The sequence below is a fragment of the Toxotes jaculatrix genome, chromosome 15 (assembly GCF_017976425.1).
Source record: "Toxotes jaculatrix isolate fToxJac2 chromosome 15, fToxJac2.pri, whole genome shotgun sequence".
NCBI lineage: Eukaryota > Metazoa > Chordata > Actinopteri > Toxotidae > Toxotes > Toxotes jaculatrix.
Window position 1 is genome coordinate 1,157,500 of NC_054408.1, and position 18,899 is coordinate 1,176,398.

Below are 18,899 nucleotides of genomic sequence, written 5' to 3' on the forward strand. Positions count from 1 at the left end.
CCGGTGCGTGCACATACACCCCCTCTCCTCTTAAGTCCTGATGTTACGTCCAATCAGATCAGAGCGTAACCACGACTCACCGCAGGAACATTAGCAGGCCTGACTTAACGCCAGCCACCGCGCTCCCACACGGAAGCCAAACGCTGCTTTCTCCTCCTCCTCCTGACAAACCCGATGAGAAAACCGAGGCGGTGTGTGTGAATAAAATTTTTAAATTAAAGATAATAAGTAAACCCTGCAATAATCTCATTGGGCTTGTGGGCGGCACAGCGTAGCGCCGCACTGAGGCGTGCTTGGCCCGCTGTGATCCCGCCTGAGGGCGGGACCTGCTGCCCGCCACGCTGACATCACATTATTCAGCTCATCCTCCTGTCGGCTCTGTGGAGCTTCAGCTCGGTTGCATCACAGCACAGCTTTTTTTTTTTTTAGCCTTGAGTTATTTGCATTTACATGTTAAAAACTGCAAAACAGAAAGTGTTTGGGAGCTGAACCCAACGCTCGCAGGGAGCAGAGGATCTCAGTGAACATGTGAGAGAGAACCAGGCTGCTCTGCCAGAACCGACCAGAGAACACTGCTCTGGAACTAACTGAGCTATCGAAGGAACATGCTGCTGTTTTTGTCCATCAGCTCAAACTGTGCATTTTACTGCTGAGTGTTTTACAAAGAATGAGGCTCTCAGACGGACGTCCCACCGTCCAGCCAGTCTCCAGCTTTGCTTTGGTTTCATGTGCTTCAGTGTAGTGAATCACAGTTGTGATCAGGGACCATTTAAAGAGGGACAGTGCTGGTTTACAGCTCCTCAGCCTGACAGCAGAACACTGCTGTCTAACTCCAGGGTTTGTGTCAGTAACCTGACAGAGACAGTAACCAGCCCTGTGTGTGTGCTAACCTTCCAGCCTGTAAACTGTTCTTAGCACCTTGCAAGTGGATTTTTGTAGAAACAAACTTGAAACACCATCGAAACAGCACGTCAGTGTGTGTCTGAGCTCGAGGCTCAGAGCTGACGACCTGCTGAGGCGAGGGACACACCGTCTCTGCTCTGTCCACGCACGTCCTGACAGAACCAGCAGCGTCTGGAGACGTTTTCATCAAAATAAAAGAACTCAGGATGACTAAGCATCATGTGTTCAGATAGCCCTTTGGTTAACTGTGGCATGTTTACAGCAGAGTTTATTAATGTGCACTGTCCCTGTTAAATGAATGGATGAATGTTCTAACCATGAATTTGATTTTCAGTTCCCTGTAGCTGGTTATGTCAGCCCCGCTTCCTCGTTCAGTCACATCACCATCAGCCGAGTGTTTCACTGCAGACGACGGCTGAAGCTCAAACCAGATCTCAGAGAAATTACATAACTGCATTTATGTACTGGGACAAGAAAGTAAATGATGAGCGAAGCCCGACTATCATGCTTTGGATCAGGAGTAGGAAGGCAGGCTAAATTAGCTCTGTGCAGCCACGGCGCAGAACGACGGAGCTAATGAAGTGGAGGCAGCAGGAAGCAAACACAGGGCTCAGGGTCGAGGACGAGCTCAGAGCCATTAAACAAGGCTGATAACTCACTCCAAACAGATTACAGCTTTGTTTTCAGTCCGTGAAGTTTCAGACTTCAGTGGATTCATTTTAATCCCACTGTGTATTAACATTAACACACGGTCCAACAGTGGGCTTGTTCCTGGGAAGTCCCTGAGTGATGAGGATTAATCAAGTCCACGAGGGACCACAAGTCCAGTTTCTATCCTGCAGACTGAACCTGACTGAGATACTAACCATAATCCAACATTCTACAACAACAACAACAACAACAACAACAACAATGCCAGTGTGAAGATGCTCAGCAGAGGATCTAATATGAAAGTATTCACAGAGTTTAGCAGCTCATGCAAAAAGAACATTTCATTGTGCTTCTACCCTAAAAAAGGGTTCAGGCGAAAAGAAGCAGACATGTGAAGGTCACTGTGGTGTGTGTGTGTGTGTGTGTGTGTGTGTGTGTGTGTGTCTTGTTATTCACAAAAAATGCATGAGACATTTTATTCCCTGACCGTCTCCGTCCTTCATGTTGGTGAATTTCGAGCAGCGAAACATCGATCAGGTCTAAACCTCCCTTTATCTAATGGTTGCAGTTTTAGTGAATCATGATGTGTGAAGCTTTGCGACTCGCTCCGTGGTGTCTCACATGAGTCACCTGTCCTCACAGATGTTGTGGTTTGATTTTTATCTCCGAGACAGACTCTGATATTTAAACTGGTTTCAGCAGCTCATCATCATTCCGTCCATCAGCTCATTTTATGTCTCGCTGCGGTCGTTTTGTGTCTCTCTGTTCATTCTGGGACTGTTTGTGGTGAATTTGTGTCTGTTGTGGTTGTGAGCATCGTGTTCTGCCTCTTTGCTTCACCTGCAGACAACAATCGGCCCATTCAATAATCTAATCCTGCAAAAGTGCCGTGAAATTTATCCAGTGACATTTCTCCCTGAGTAACTTTCCTCTGCTTTCATTCTGTACTTCTGACATTTGCTCAACAGACTCTGCTCATATTGTCTCTTATCTTCTAAAATCAGAGTAACTCACTTATGTCTGCTGTAAATCATAAGGAAACCAACCAGCGCTGACGTGGAGCTGTAATGTTCCTGCCGTCTGATCAGATCTCCGGGCTGGGCACGCTGCCACCTGGAGAGAAGTCAGCTCTTTACTTGCATTTCTCATTTTAATTAGCTTAGAGTGAAAGCATGCCGACTAATAACCAGAAAAACAACTTGGTTATGACGGGAAAGTAGAACATTTTCTGGATAATTCACCTGCAGCCAAACAGTAACGGGTGCTTTGTTTTTGCAGATTGCTCGCTGAAATGTTATCAGCTGAAAGTGAAAAGCACGATTTTCATTCTGCTCTTCATTTTCCTCTCGTTTTCACCCAGCGAGTGTAAATAACGGCCGTGCAGAGCCAATCTGCTCGGCGCTCGTCCCTCCCACCGCGCGGCTTCAGGCCTTCGTCTGCAGCCCCATCATTACATTTCCTGCTCATCTAGGTCCATTGACCTGAGCAGCTGGATATCAGCCAGGCAGGCAGAAGCCAATTATCAGGACCTGATTGTTCCCTCGCCTCCGTAAAAATTACATGGAGACATAAACGTCACTTGTGTCTTGCACACAGTAAAACTGCATCTCACGAGGAGCTGGGTTAGGCTCCTCCTCCTGTCTCCTGTCTCACTGTGGCCTCTCCCACGTTCACTTTGTCTGTTTACAGACTTAAAGAACCGACATTCAAGTTGAACCAGCTCCAAACTGCTGCAAGTTCAACAGGATCTTTAAATTAAATTGATCACAGACTTACAGTATATTCACCATCCATCGAAACCAGTCACATGACTCCTGCAGATCCAACACTCTAACTCTGAGAGACTCACTGTAAACTGATCCGAAGAAAAACACCGAGGTCACGATGAACCCATGATGCAACACTCACTGTGCGAGCCAGCGTCTCACCAGTGCTCGCTCTCTATTCAAAAACAAAATCTGATGATGCGAATATAAATTCTCCAACACGCAAAGATGATACAACACCGTGTGTGTGTGAGTGTGTGTGCGTGCGTGTGTGCGCGTGTGGGTCTGTGTGTGCGTGCGTGCGTGCGTGCGTGTGTGTGTGTGTGCGTGCGGGTCTGTGTGTGTGTGCGTGCGTGTGTGTGTGAGTTTGTGTGTGTGCGTGCGTGTGTGTGAGTGTGCGTGCGTGTGTGAGAGTGTGTGTGTGTGTGAGTGTGCGTGCGTGCGAGTGTGTGTGTGCGCGTGCGTGTGTGAGTGTGTGTGCGTGCGAGTGTGCGTGTGCGGGTCTGTGCGTGCGTGCGTGCGTGTGTGTGTGCGTGCGAGTGTGCGTGAGTGTGCGTGCGTGCGTGCGTGTGTGTGTGTGCGTGTGTGTGCGTGTGTGTGCGAGTGTGTGTGAGTGTGTGTGTGAGTGTGTGTGTGTGTGCGTCCTTACCCACTGAAATCGTCCACACTGCCATGATCTTGATGCGGGCCTTGGTGTGGGAATTGAAGCGGCTGTGGTGGATCGGGTTTCGTATGGCGATGTATCGATCCAGAGAGATGGCGCAGAGGTGCATGATGGATGCTGTGGAGAACAGGACGTCCAGGTAGATCCAGATGGGACAAAGGTCAGATGGGAGGGGCCACCCGTAATCTGTGGGAGGGGGCGGGTGGATGATGGAAAGATGAAGGGAAGGACATAAAAAGTAAAATACCTGTTGAATCAGTGAGGACAGTTTTGGTTGGTGTGCATCGACTGATGTTGGTAGTTTCTGATTTCCCACAATGCTTTTCCACAGCCCTCTCAAAAGGCTGGCTTTAGAGCTGCCAATCAAACACTGGAACAAACAGTATCTCTGATGATCTCTGTGGTCACACCCACACTCGAGTTACAGGACGAAGAGCCAATCATCCATCAGCTGGACAGAAAATTCAGGTTTCCATTTTATTTCTACTCAAACATTTTTCTTTAAGTCACAGCTAAATGTTCAGTGCAGGTATTATTCAAAGGGGCGTGACGTCAGCTGAGGAGCAGCAGTAACTCTGGAAACAGGCGCTATAAATAAACCGGACAGGAGCCTGCACGTTGTCGTGGCCTTCCCCCTGAGATGAGGAGCCTAAATCACCAGTCCCAGTCTGTTACTGGTGAATGTGCAGGCTCTCTGGTTTTTCCAGTGGAGCAGAGACCTGTGACGATGATGATGATGATGATGAACTGAACACGTGTGCTGATATTTCAGCATGTTTGGGAATTCGGTCATTTTCTCTCAGGTTATTTTACAGGTTGATATGGAGCAGTTTTTTTTTGATGGGTGACACATCCAGTCCCACATCCAGTGGGTTTCTGCTTCCTGTCCCACTGATCCACAGGCTGTGGTGATGCACCAAAAACACAGCTCAGCAAACAAAGAGAGGGCAGGTGCACAGGCTGGAACCAGGTAAACACACTCACACACATGTTCACCTACACATCACACACAAGCACATCTCCCACATGGCTGATCTCTAAATACAGGCCTCTGAACTGGTCATGAAACCACTCTGCTGCTGATGAAAATTCCATTACACAGTATTCTGAATATTAACGTGAATGGAGGCAGATATGCTTTTTATGCTGAATGCATCAAGGCGAGACAGGTTCATTTATAGAGGCCGTTCCTCACCTGAGGCAGTTCAAAGGGAATTACACAGGTGCAGAGTATTAAAAATCACAGGAAGCATCCGGGGGGAGTCAGAGGCTGAGAACCAGGAAAAGAAAAGGAACAACCAGAATTTCTCTATAAGGAAAAACCTACTGTCTGATTTAAAAATAGATTTAATGAATCGTGTTCAGCGACGTAGTGAAATATTTCTGACACAGCAGGAGAGAAGCAGTTGGAGGGATGGGTGTGCCGACGCCTGAAAAGCTGTTTCCATTACAGTCAAATGTGGCGTGAGCCTTAAGCCGAGGTCTTCAGGGGTCCACTTGGTTCTGAGGACCCGAGACCAGACCTGGTACACGAGTCAGGCCGTGCACGAATTCTGCTCGGTCCAGTCGGGTCGGCTAAGGTCTCGGACCTGTGTCCATACATCTAACACCCAGATGGAGCCGAGTGCAGGTGGTACAGGTGGTACAGGTGGTACAGGTGGTACAGGTGGTGCAGGTGGTGCAGGTCACCGCTCACAGGAGCTTTGCTCTGATGAGGAAACTGAAGCCGAGATCATTCACCTACAAGATTCCAGCTATGAGTCAGATTCACAGAAGCTGTGATGTTATCGCTCAGGCTGCAGGAAACAGAACTTTACAGTATTTATGTAAATCTGTCTTTAAAGCACATAAACAAATTATTTACATTATAATAATAATAATAATAATTATTATTATTATACCGCCGCTCTGTCTCACGGCAGCTGTCTGTTAACGGACAGATTTCTCACTGCTGAGGTGTCGCCGTCTCCCCAGGATCCACCTGAGGGCGTCGCCAAAAATAGACCTGGAGCTGAGGGGGTCAGAGGCAGATCATCACCAGCGTCTGCATCATATCCAGGGTCAGGATGGAGCGTTTACGCACCTCCCCTCCTCCCCCCTCCTCCCCCTCCCTCCTGATCCTCTGTCATTCCCTCCGTTCAGCAGGTGAGGGACGAGATGATCCAGGCTTTTATTATTTAGGAGGCGATGACTCATCCATGCCGCTCGACGTCACCATGGTCACCACCAGACTCTCAGCTATCGCCTCGTCCTCCTCCTCAGATGCTCCTGTTCTCTGGTTTTATCCTCTTTTCATTTCACCGTCCTCCGATGGTCATCACGTTGTTTTTGTCCTCTCTCTCTCTTTCATTTGTCTTTAGTCTCAGCTCAGCTTCTCTCTTCTCTCCTTCAGTTTCGTTTCAGTCCATGTTTAGTCTTTTGCCTGATTTCCCTCTCCGTCTTGCTTCAGGTGGACAGAGGACAATCACTCCGCTTCAACTCAGAGAAAATGAACTGAGTGAATGACTGTTGTTAAAAATCATGTGTTCAGCCTCAGCTTCCTGTGGTCGTACAGTTTACTGCAGTGTCCATCCCTGTGTCTCAAAGTCCCTGCATGTCCACGGTGCATCCACAGCTGAAACAGAGACCTGAAGCTTAGAGTTCAACTATTTCACAACCTGAAATTTAACAGAATTTCCAGAAAATCATCAAAAGACACAAGTTTCAACACAAGTTTCTACCCACTACAGCTGTGATGTGACTCTGAGCTGACAGGCTGAAGGTGCAGAAGACGAGGACCCGAGATGAGGTGAAACCATGATGCTTCATGTGTTCATATGAGGAAGGTTACGGTCTCCTCATCGCTCCACACACCTCTGATGTTTCCTCTCTTCATGCTTCACATACATCAGTGTCTATTCACCGAGTCTCACTGTGGGTTTTATCCTTTTTGTGATGTTTTGACTTTTTCAGATGTTTTGCTATTTTTCACTCCGGTTTTTATTTTTTTTGTGAGCAAACTTTAAAACGTAGCTTCAGCTTTTTGAGTTTCAGCTTCACTTTAAAGCTCAGATGTCACAGTGTGCCCACTATCCCTGATCCCCCGTGTCACGCTCATTCAAAGCCTCTACACTCAGATTCTCACATTCACTGAAACCACTGGCTGCAGTGATGAGAGGGAATCTGTTCAAAGTCAGTGTACCACGCCGTGCATCACCTGGTCTGGTTCTTCCTGCAGAGAGCCACACAGAGAGCAGAGAAGCACCACATTATTAACGACTCCACGGCCTCTGACGGCGATGACCTGGAACCACAGTGAATTATTCCTCGCAGAGAAATTCTTTACTCCCCACACACACACACACGCACACACACACGCACGCACGCACACACGCACGCACACACACACACACACGCACACACACACTCACACTCACACACAGAAGAGAAAACAATTGAAGAGACCCACAGGACCTGCTGAGATGTGACTCTCTGCTCCCACGTCTGAAGCTGCAGACAGAGCCGTCTTCGCGAACCTGCCGCTGTGGTTTCACACTCAACATGCTCTGGTGCTGCCACCTCTGCCTTGTTCTTCTCAAAGAGCCCCGAGCCAACAAACCTCGACAGCTTCAGAGGAGTCAGGCCACAGGAGAGAGGCTGTGACTCGAACATTATTTCTCGGTACCTGACACCAATTAGAGCCAGTCAGCTCTGCAGCAGGGTTCAATCTGTGAGACGATGCAGAGAGAAGACGCTCAGGGTCCCTCCTGTTCAAAGCAGCCTGAGGAAGTCGCTGTGTTACAGTTACACCCCAAACGTCTTATGGGTTGAAAACATTCAAAACATCCTGTTAATGTTATCTAATTTTTATTTGTCTAAGAACTAATGAAAAAGCTCCTCAGCTGACAAAGGTATAAAGTGGTCACATAAGAGAAGCTGGAACCAGAAAAAGAATTTATTATCTGTTATATTTCAGTTTCAGCATAAAGTGGAATCTGTGTCTGAGTTTGCTTGTTAGCAGGAACATCGGTTTCCCTCTGTCTTTGTCTGCAGGATGGTTTCTGTGTTTTCATCGTGTAACCGTTAAGGTGTTTGATGTGGTGTCCGGGGAGCAGAGCTGCAGATGGACACGGACATGAAGAGATTCGATCCCGTCCGTCGTCCCTCGGGGAGGTTAAATCTGGGTGACTGCACCCACTGAATGCTGCGGACTGTTCACCACAATGGCTGTCATGTCGGAGGTTTCAGCGGTTTGGAGCCATGAGCAGCAACAACAAACAGAGCAGGAGGACCTTTGTACCTTTAGCTCCCAGCTAACCCAACACGTCTGTGTGTCTGGAGCTTTCATTGTGTTTTCCTCTGTGTTTGTTGTTGAACTCACTGACTCACTGGGAATTTTACCTGGAACATGAACCGGCTGCAGGTCAACAGCTGACTCTTTCCTACACAAAGGAGTGTTTCAGCTGGTTAAACATAAACACTGGTACAACAACACGGAGACGAATGAGTCGTAGCTCACAGTCCAACCTGCTGCACAACAACCAAAATCAAAAGATCAATTATTAAACACTAAATTTTCTACTCTCCCAAAAGTAATAATGGTGCCATCATTCAACGTGAGCTGCAGAAGGAACTACGAAGATAAAATGTTGGTTTGATAACGGAAAGTATTTATAATGAAACTGAGTTTAAATGTTCCAGTGACTGTTTCCTGTTTTTCCACACAGGTGTTTCCAGGTACGTTTTCGTTTTTGAGTCCTGATTAAGAAAAGAAGAGAAGGGAGGCGGGGGGGGGGGGGTTACAGACGGCCTCGTCCATGGCCCAGTGTGCACCACTTTCAAAAGCAAAGAAAGGAGAAAATAATTGATAGAAGACGAGTGAGTGGAAATGGAGAGAAGGAAAATGAGTTCCCAGGAGGGCAGAGGAAGGTTGATCTGATGAAAGAGAAGCAGGGAAACGACAGAAATCTGGAGAGAGAGAGAGAGGAGGAGGAGGAGGAGGAGAGTTTGTGGAACAAAGATGAAGACAAACACACACACACAGTCACTCCTCTCTGAATGTGTTCAGATCAAAGCGTTCCTCACACTCATTTAGAACTGAACTGTTCTTGAAAACAAATTATTTAAGATGAAAAAAGGCTGAAAATAGATTTTCATAAAAAAAACGATGAGATGAACTGATCTGATTCTCATGAAGTGTTGGGGCCAAATGTCAACACTACACACAGTTTGCAGCAGTGAGCTAATGTTCTGCTAACGTTCTGCTAACGTTCTGCTAACGTTCTGCTAACGTTCTGCTAACGTTCTGCTAACGTTCTGCTAACGTTCTGCTGTTCCCTGACAACAAATGCATTTTAAAGGCTCACGATTTGTGATTGATGTCACTGCTGTAAGCTGTGAGACAAAACCACCGAGCGGTTCAATGAGGCTGCTGTCAAACGTTTTCTCACCTGTCTCTTCTCTGTTTTTTTACTTTGGCAAACTTCAGGTGACCTTTCACCTGCCTGTCTGTTGGTTAGCGACGTATCTCAGAACACGTCCCGCTAATTTGGATTTCACACAATGGACAGAGAGAACTCCCCTAACAATGCTGTGGTGGTGGCCTTGAATATTCACTGCTCCAGGCTCCTGACTCAGCTACCAAGCAGCTTTACATTCAGGTGCTTCTTCTTCCAGGAATCAGGAAGGAGGATGCTCAGCTGCAAATATATTTTCTAATTGTTCCCTCTCCGAGCTGGAAGACAGTCTCAGCTGGGTGGGAAGTGCCAGTAATTGCTGCCACGGTTCCATCCAAAGTATGTTTTTGGTGATAAAATAAGTTGATTGTGTTAGTTTTCAAGAGCGCTCGGTCTCCTGAGGCTGCTGTATGACAGCACCAGAGACGAGAGGGAGGGACGCCGGCAGCCGAACAATAGAGAGCAGAGAGCCGGGTGTGAAGAGAGGAGGCAGGCAAATTGCCAAAGTGCCATCTTCTCTGTGAGTTCACATCCAGGCAGCAAGCTGAAATCAAAATAACAAAATGATGATGGCAGCTACGGAGAGAGCAAACAATGCAGATGATTAATGAGAACGAGAGCAGGGAAGAAAGAAGAGAGAAGGGATTGAGATATCGACACAGAAAGGAAGCAGCCAATAAATAAAGTGGAGAAAGAAAGAAAACATTTCCTCTACCTGGGAAACACAGCTACATGAGCACCAGAGGAAACTGATGAAAGACGAAGATTATGGCTCAACGTCAACAAATCCCGAGCTAGCAGCTGATCTGACTTCCCTCCACCGTCTGAGGCTCTGAGCCCACTGGTTCCTGCTGCAGACTGAAAGATCTGGGGCAGCAGGACGGTCGGTGTGGGACTGATTCAGAAGCATCAGGCTTTTAATGGGATTCAATAAGAAAAATACAGAAAACCACCAGACTTTAAAACTGCAACACAACCCAGTCAGGACCAGTCCAGTACACTCGGATGCATTTCTTTAAATGAACCTGAAATAATATTATTAACCTGCGTGTTACTAACCATTACCATGTGCACATTAGCTCACTGGGACACTTCAGTGGGACAGAGCCATCATTAACGTTACACCAGAGCTTTTCCTGCCACGACAAGTCAACACGTCTGCAGAGGGACACTGTCTCCTCATCACTAAGAAGCTAAACAACTGCTAACAGCTACAAGCAGCGCAGCTTATACAAGAGCCACTTCTATGGCGTGTGGGAGTCATGTGACACAACTCGTCACTGGCTCATTGGTTTTACTCAGAATTGTCTGCAGGAATTTGTGCTGATTTTTCACAGGTTCAGGTCTGTTGTTGTGTAAAGTCAACTAAAATAAAATAAAATAAAATAAAATAAAACTTGACAACAAAACAAAACCTGAGATGTGGGAGACAGTTCAGAGGTCCGAGGCCAGTTTACTGAGTTTAGACTGTCTTTTTTACTCCAACACAAAAACAAAACAAGATGTGAAATCACATCAACACAAAGAAAGTGACGCACTTGGCACTTGACTCTCAGCTGCTTCAGTGGAGGTGCTCGGTCGTCAGCAGTGAATGTGTGTGACTGTGTGAGTGTGGAGCAGAGTGTATCCAAAGTCTGGATAAACAAAGTCTGGATAAACAAAGTCTGGATACAGGTCAAGTGAATGATCATCATTTGGATTTTGTGTGATGAAAGCTTCCTAAAGCTTATGGAAGGTGATAATAATCCATCCAGTCACTGCTGAGACTTTGCATTCAGAATCATAAAGTGGCACTAGAAGAGTGAAGGGGTCAACAAAGTCAGTGGGATTCATCCTCAGGGGAACATGCTGGAATAAACGTCTGCTCAGAGTTTCATGGCAAACGTCCAGTGGCTGCTGATGGATCAGTCTCACCCCTGACATTCAGGGAGTGACATCTGGCGTCCAAACACCATGAGCTGGTCACACACATCATCGCCACGTTGACACGAGCTCCTTTACAATATGAATCCTTCAGTACATCCAGATGAGCCTGTCAGGCTGTGGAGCGTTCTCCTCGGTGATGGCTGTTGATGCCCTTTTGATTTCTGTGACTTTCTGTGTCTCAGTTCGTCAGCTCGGCTTCTTTCTGTTTTCCTTTCTGTGTGAAGCAGCCACAGATCTCTTTGTATCAGAAGCACAATTTGTATTCTGTGGCTCTGTTCTTCAGCAGCTTTGACAGGGTGCCAAAGGCTAAGGCTCTTGGGATGTGTTGTTGCTGAATGCTAACAAATTTCAGTATGTAAATTACGGGCAAATGGAGGACTTTATCTGTGCACTTAGAGTCCTCAGACTTTGAAACAACCTGTAGTAAAATGTTTGATGGACATCTTGTTCAACCTTTTAAATCGGCTTTAATGGAGCCAGCAGTGTAAATCCTCTTTAATCACGGGTGATTGTTCGTTCTGGCTTATTTATATTTCTGTTTTGTCAAGAAGAAGAAAATTGTTCGAATACAGTTTATTAGTTTAATAAATCCTCTACAACGAGTCTGAGAGTGTTTGTGAGGCAGGGCCACAGAAATCAGAAGAGCACCAGCAACGAAATGCAGTGAGCAGCAGACGAATGTCTGACACTATTATACAGTGTTATCCTCAGTGTTATACAGTCAGCTGGTTTCCAACCAGCGCACGTCTCTGCTGCTGCTCACGTTAAGGCCAAGCCACTAACGATCCCCTGCAGAGTGGCCAGGAGCACAGCGCCCACCTGCCTCAACTCCCTAATTCATGTGTATGAGCCTTCTCATTCACTCTGATCTGCAAATGAACCATGACTTGTTGCTGCGAGGCAGGAAATCTCCATCCAAACCTGTTCACTGTGCGATCCACAGTGGAGGGACGGGTTACCACACTGGACTCAGTCAGTAGAATCCCTGACTTCAAAACTCACCTCAGAGCCTACGTGTCCCTCTAGGTGTTTATTTTATTCATCGTGTTATTTATTTACCTTCCTTTGAAGAAAAGCGTCAGCTTTATGGAGACAGGTACAAGTAAATTTCGAGGTTCTGCTGATTCAACATGTCAGTGATAAAACAAGAGACTGGGGCCCAATTTACAGATGTAATCTCAGACATTTTCATTTACACTTCACCACATATCTGTAATCTGTGTAAGTCAGCTCCCTCATCTGATGACAGACCTACACGCCACCAACCGCTGGACTCCATCTAACACATGTTTAAAGACATTTCAAAGACTTGAAGCCAGAACTCCCACCTCACCTGCTCTGGTCTGAGGATGTTTATCACGTGGCACCAGCTGCCTGCGTTTCAGTGCGAAGACAGGAGGACAATGAGGACGTACAGTCAGAAAGAGCCTGAGAATCACAGCCAGTGGTCCAACAACCTTCTGAATACTAAATAACAGCCTGATACTGACTGAGAGAAGAGCAGCTGTATCACAGATGAAGGACGGACTGAGTGTGTGTGTGTGTGTGTGTGTGTGTGATGACTTCATTCATTTAAAGAGCAGTTATTGTTCCACAGTGAACGTTCAGCACAGTCATTAAAACGTATCTTAAGGAAAAAAAGTTCACACCAAATCCATCAGCTGACGCTGCAGTCGTGATGAACGTTTGACAGTTTGGTCGCAGCAACTGATCATTACGGCTTTAATGAACCAAATTAGACACGAAGTTAATGAAAAGAAGCAGCACTGAGTCAACTGATGAGTCCAAAAGAGCAGAGTTACGAATAAACCAGCTTCTTCATCTCACTGAGCTGCTGCTTCCTTCTCCTCCCCTTCGGGAAGAATGTGACAAAATCGAGTTTTCACTCTGCTCAGGGATTTGACTCCATTAGTCCCTGCCTCAGTTTTGGTTTTAAAGTATTTTTGGACATTATAGGCCCTTACTACCAAACTGACAGTGGAGAGACAGCAGGAAATGAGGGTAGAGAAACATGGGAAATTATATCAAACAAAGGTCCCAGACCTGAACCGGGTGAGCATGGGCCGCGGGGGTGTCTCAGTTTTCTCAGAAACTCAGGAAAAAACAGCGTTTCATAAAATCGAAGGTGAAAAATCAATTTGATGGAAAACTTTAAAACAGAAACACTCTCACAGGAGAAATGCAGGTTCTGCTCAGCTGAGACCAGCAGCAGGCCTGACAGGAGCTCTGTGATGCTGTTTGAACTTCTATTTCTCAGTCTCATTATTAATTACTTTAATTATTAGCAGCAGGTGCCAACAGCAGCTTTCAGTGTGGTGGCTAACAAGTTAGCTCTGGCATGACTGACATGGTCACAGTGAGAGCAGTGTTACATCGGCCGTCTGAAAACCTCACAGCCGTTGCTTCGTTTCAGCTTTTAAATAAACAGTAAACAGCAAAATGCTGTTCAGTCCGCAGGTATCTGTGAGACCAGACGTCCTCCAAAGACCTCAAACATTTAGGACATGTTCCGAAAAACAGACCGGTGAAAGACCTGACCTGACCTGTCCTGTCCTGTCCTGCGTAAACTGGAAAGTCTGGAATGGTACGTCTGGACAGTCAGGTTCAAACCAGATACACCCAGTGTTAGTGAGAACCTGATCCAACAGACCAAACACAGCAGAGACACTGGCTGTGCTGCCCTCACCAAGCGCACCCCTGCGAGGCCAGACAGCCAAATAACATCAAATGCCGAATGCGAGGCGACTTTCATTTCACTCGGTCACAGACACACACTGTCATTTATTCTGTAAAACTGAAATACAACAGAAAAAAACAACACAAACCGCTATCCGCACAAAAACGTAAACAACAGCACACATTTTGCAAAGTAACATGGAGCTAGCAAGCAAGCTAAGCTAGACAATACGCAAGTTAGCCGCTAACTTGCTGAGCGGCAAGTTAGCGGCTAACATAAAATGCTAGAAACACAACACGATAAACACACCACTTAAAAGTACACACACACACAATACTCACAGGCTGAAGCGTGTGGAAACACATTCACCGACTTTAACAACGCGACTCTCCGTTACCGTCTTCACTCGTTCACTCAGGTAACGAGCGGAGCGCAGCGGCAAAGATCCCAGTTACAAGATTGACACGAAGAACGCTCACTCTGTCGCCATTTTCAAAATCCAAGAAAGGAACCGAACACTCACTCTGACACAATTTTCATGAACTAAAGAAAAATATATCTTTTACATTTTTACACTTTTTAACACTTATGAATTTTAATATTATTTTTAATCTAAAGACAGCACACTCGTCTTTTTCCTTTGTGATCAGAGCGAATACAGAATCAACACACTGTCACAGACCTGAGAGCTGCGACAGTACAACCCTCACTGTACCCATTCCTTTCACTCCACATTGTTTCCTCCTCATTTCTTTTTCTCCCTGAACTTAAAACTGGAGCGTGGAAAAAGTTGACTGCCCTCTCTTTAACTGTTAATGTAACTGCACAAATAACAGCTCTGATGACTGTAATCAGTACACTGCGAGCTGTGGCTGCAGCCACAACAAAGACATGGCAACAACACCATGATGAGAGCTGTGAGCTCCTCTGATTAATGTTTTCCACCCACGCTGACCACTTCATGTACACATTCAGCAGGAAAACAAAACCCCTTCAGTGTCCTCAGCTCTTACAATTACTTATTTGAACAGCTTGCACTTTATTAATAACTGAGAAATGTTACGCTAATCAAGCTCGAGCTGAAATCTGCGACAGTTTTGCTCATATTTTTGTTAAAATATATACTTTTATAGTGCAGCAAGAGTCCACAGCCTTCTGAGCATCTCTGTGAGGCGGCACAGGCCCAGGCTTCAGTTGGTGTTCGGTGTCTGTGGCTGCTCAGAGATGTTTACTCTGAGTTTTCCCTGTGCTCCAGGATCACTGCATGTTTGCATGTTTGCATCTCTCTGCTGCGCACACAACACAACCCACAGCCCAAACCAGCTCAGCTTCACCAGCTTCCATCAACCCTCGGCCCTGCCAGCTGCTCCCCTGCTGGTTCCCCTGCCTGTCGCTCAGTCCTCAGTTCCCCTCTCACTGCCCAAACTTCATTTCCCTGCTCTGCTCTGCCAACAGCCGTCCCCCACCGAACAATAAACCTTCACTTGACCATTTGAACTCGGAATCTGTGTTTTTTTGTTTGGGTTCACGTGCTGTTTTGGTTTTATGGCACATTTACTATTTGGTTCAGTCTCAGTGAACCTTCACCGACTCTGTGTCCAGCAGAAGCACAGAGCTGTTTTTTTCCAGCAGAGAGTCGAAGAGCAAGCACTCACAACTTTACTTAAGCAAAAGTGCCAATACAAAAAAAAAGATCCAATTACAAGTTAAAGTCTTGAATTCAAACTGTCAGTGACTGATTTTTATAAAAATTTTTTATAAATTTTATGTTGCCTTTACCAGACTGTCAGTGGTTCCCATCCATCCAAAGGGCCCCCAGATCTGAGGGGTCGTCAGATGATTAATGAGAAAGGAAAGAAGAAAAAAGTTCTGGGAGTTCTGATTCACGAATTTGTCTGTATTTTCTTATATTCGTTGCTTTTTGTGAAGCGCTGGGTAATTTGACCTGTTTAGATCTTGTTCTAGTTTTCAGTTTTCAGCATTTGAAATGTCTCACTGTGGAAATGATAACAACTCATCGACGTCAGACCCTGAGCAAACACCGGAGCTTTGTCACGAACTCACAATGAAAAACTAAATCTTAATGTTTAAAGTACAACTGTCTGACGATTGTAGTAAAAAGCACTGCTGTTTCATAAAGGCAGGTCTGTCTGCAGGTTATAATACAGGGAGGATTTTTCCTTCCCTCTTTGTTCGCTCTGCTCTTACTGCCAGCTGAAGAATGCATTTCCAGCCTGCAGCATTATGGGATTCAGCATCGCCCATGGTAACGCCATTCACTTCTGACGTGCCCTCACAACCTCCATCTCTGTGGATACCAGGCCTCCGCTGCGACACAAACACCGGCCCATGAGTCACACGGCAGCAGCGACCATGTGACTCCTGCTCTCTGCTTCTCAAATAATGGAGTCATCTGCATTTATAATAACCTCACTAATTCCTGTAGAGAGTGTGTGTGTGTGTGTGCGCGCGCGCGTGTGTGTGTGTGCCAACATGTAAAAAGAGAAAAGATGTCGTAGGAAATAAAACTAATTTAAGCTGATGAAACCTGGAGGACAAACCACCACAGAGACGAGTGTCATCGTCTTCTCGTCGGAGCTCCTCATCATGATCTTCGCTCTCTGACATTTTCTTGTGAAAGTTTTGCTGCTTTGCACAGTTAATGTGCTTCTTTGTTAACCATTCAATATGAACTAGTGTGTGTGTGTGTGTGTGTGAGAAACACACTCTGGTCGTCTCACTCGTCTTTGCTGTAAAACAGTTCAGAATTAATCATTAAACACTTAATTAGCAGGAGCGAATCTGTTTTGCACATGAAAACCTTTGAATGCACAGTGAGATCAGACAGAGCACACACAAACTCACATAAACACAAATACATGTAAACAAAAGTAAATAAAGGAGACTCACACACCAAAGGGACGATTCGCCTTCAAACCAAATATACACTGAGCGATGGTCTGTGGACTGAATCTAATGACTGACAGGAATATCTGAAGAGATGAAGAGATCCCTCAGGGCTGAGCAGATGTTTTCCAGCCTTCATACAGTCACACGTGAGCTGCCACTGAAGCCTGACGATCAACCTCCCACACCATCCAGGTTTTCTTCCTCTTTTCCTTCTCTGACACAGAAAGAGGTTTAAAGTCCATCCATCCATTTTCGGTTGTTTAACCAGGTCGAGTTCACAGTGGCAGCAGGATAAGCTGCTCCCTCTGTGGGATCCTGAGCCAGATGGGATCTATAATCCCTCTAGCATGGTCTGGTCCTGTCCCGGGGTCTCTGTCCAGACAGACGTGTCCAGAATACATCAACGCGTCCAGGAGGTTGAACTGGTGCAAATATTGGCACACATTTATTTTAAGCAGTTTTTGGGTGAAATGTAAATTAGTTTTAGTCACTGGATAAACAAAGCACAGCGCTGATTCAGACAGCACTGAAGCTGCGCTCCTATTGGCTGGTTGGCATCACCTGATCCACCTGTTGATCTCAGTAACTAGAAAACATCACTGTGACAGTTCAGGTTGGATTTTACAAATCAAACCGTGAACATGAAGCAGTGTGGCTTATTGTTAACCTGCACAACACGTTGAGCCTCGATCTGCTGTGGAGCTGCATGATTTCAAACACACAATACACAATATTTCAGTGTGTCAGTTTGAATGAAGCTCATTTCGTGGCCCTTCAGTCTGCTGAGTTTAAAGATTCATGAAGAGGAAGAGAAAGAGCACACACACGTCAGGAATCCCAGCATTCAGGTTTTACTCCCTGAGATTAATGATTTAAATTCAAACTGATACACGAGAAACTACACAACAACATACGCATCTAAATACAGAACTCAGGGTCATTCCAGCCCCAAACCTGACAATGTTTTCTGCACAGTAAGAAGAGATGATACAAATTTCACAGGATTCACAACTTTCTAAGTTGAATTTTGCAGCTGATGTTTCCTTAATGTATTTGCTACACGCAGCAACAATCCTGATGATCACAACTGCGTTAGCGCCGGAGGCAGCAACTCAGCTGCGTCCTGTTTGTTTTTATTTGTTCCTTTACAACTTTTCAGTGAGACAAAGTGATGAAAGGATCTTAACAAAAGCACTTCCCCTCCAAAACAGAGACGCACACAGACACAGTAAGAAGCTAAAGCACAATGAATAGAAATGTGTGTTTACTTATTGGAAAGTGTGTTTGCTGCATGTTTCTGTCACTAGCTGCTGTTTTGAAAGCAGCGCTTCCTTCAGCTGTCAGCACTGTGAATGAGATTCATTTATATCAAGTTAAGGAACCATGAGCTGCAGGATATGTAATGCAACATCATGAAACCCGTGATAAACAGTCTCCACAGAATGTGAGCATAAATATTTCTAAAGAAATTATATGAGCACTGAATATACAATTACTTTAAACAGATTACATGAGTTCAAGGCTTCATGCAGCACACTCTGCTCTAATTAACTTATTAATAAGGACCAGTTAAACAGGAAACAAACAATATGACCTCAGTGTTCAGGAAAACATACACAATAACCACAACAGCTGAGCTAATCACCAATAATAACAAACACTTTGTTCCATGTTCATTTATGGACAAAGGAAAAGGGAGAAGGTGGAGAAGAAAAAGAAGAAGAACAAAAAGTCAGAGCAGAGATAATGGAATGGTTTTAGCTGGAGCTGTTTCATCCTCAGAACGAGACGAATAACAGCAGCAGCATAATAACAAAGCTGATTCTTATTGGAGCAGAAGAGAACTGAAGCTAAAGAGGAGCTAAGGGGCAAACAACCGCAACAAAAGCCAAAACTGCCTCGGCTCCCATCAGGGAAGAGAACGAATGGCCACCAGAGACCAACATGACTCAAACATAAATGATGAG

General features: G+C 45.6%; 1 protein-coding gene across 2 annotated transcripts in view; it reads right to left on the reverse strand.

Annotated features, from left to right (window-relative positions):
* The window catches only part of htr2aa (5-hydroxytryptamine (serotonin) receptor 2A, genome duplicate a), a 37,435-nt gene that overhangs the window by 8,060 nt on the left and 10,476 nt on the right, over positions 1-18,899 (reverse strand). For both annotated transcript variants that reach the window (XM_041056747.1, XM_041056746.1), the window contains one exon: positions 3,970-4,170. In XM_041056747.1, coding sequence (XP_040912681.1) covers positions 3,970-4,170 — 201 coding nt within the window. The remainder of the gene's footprint in view (positions 1-3,969; positions 4,171-18,899) is intronic.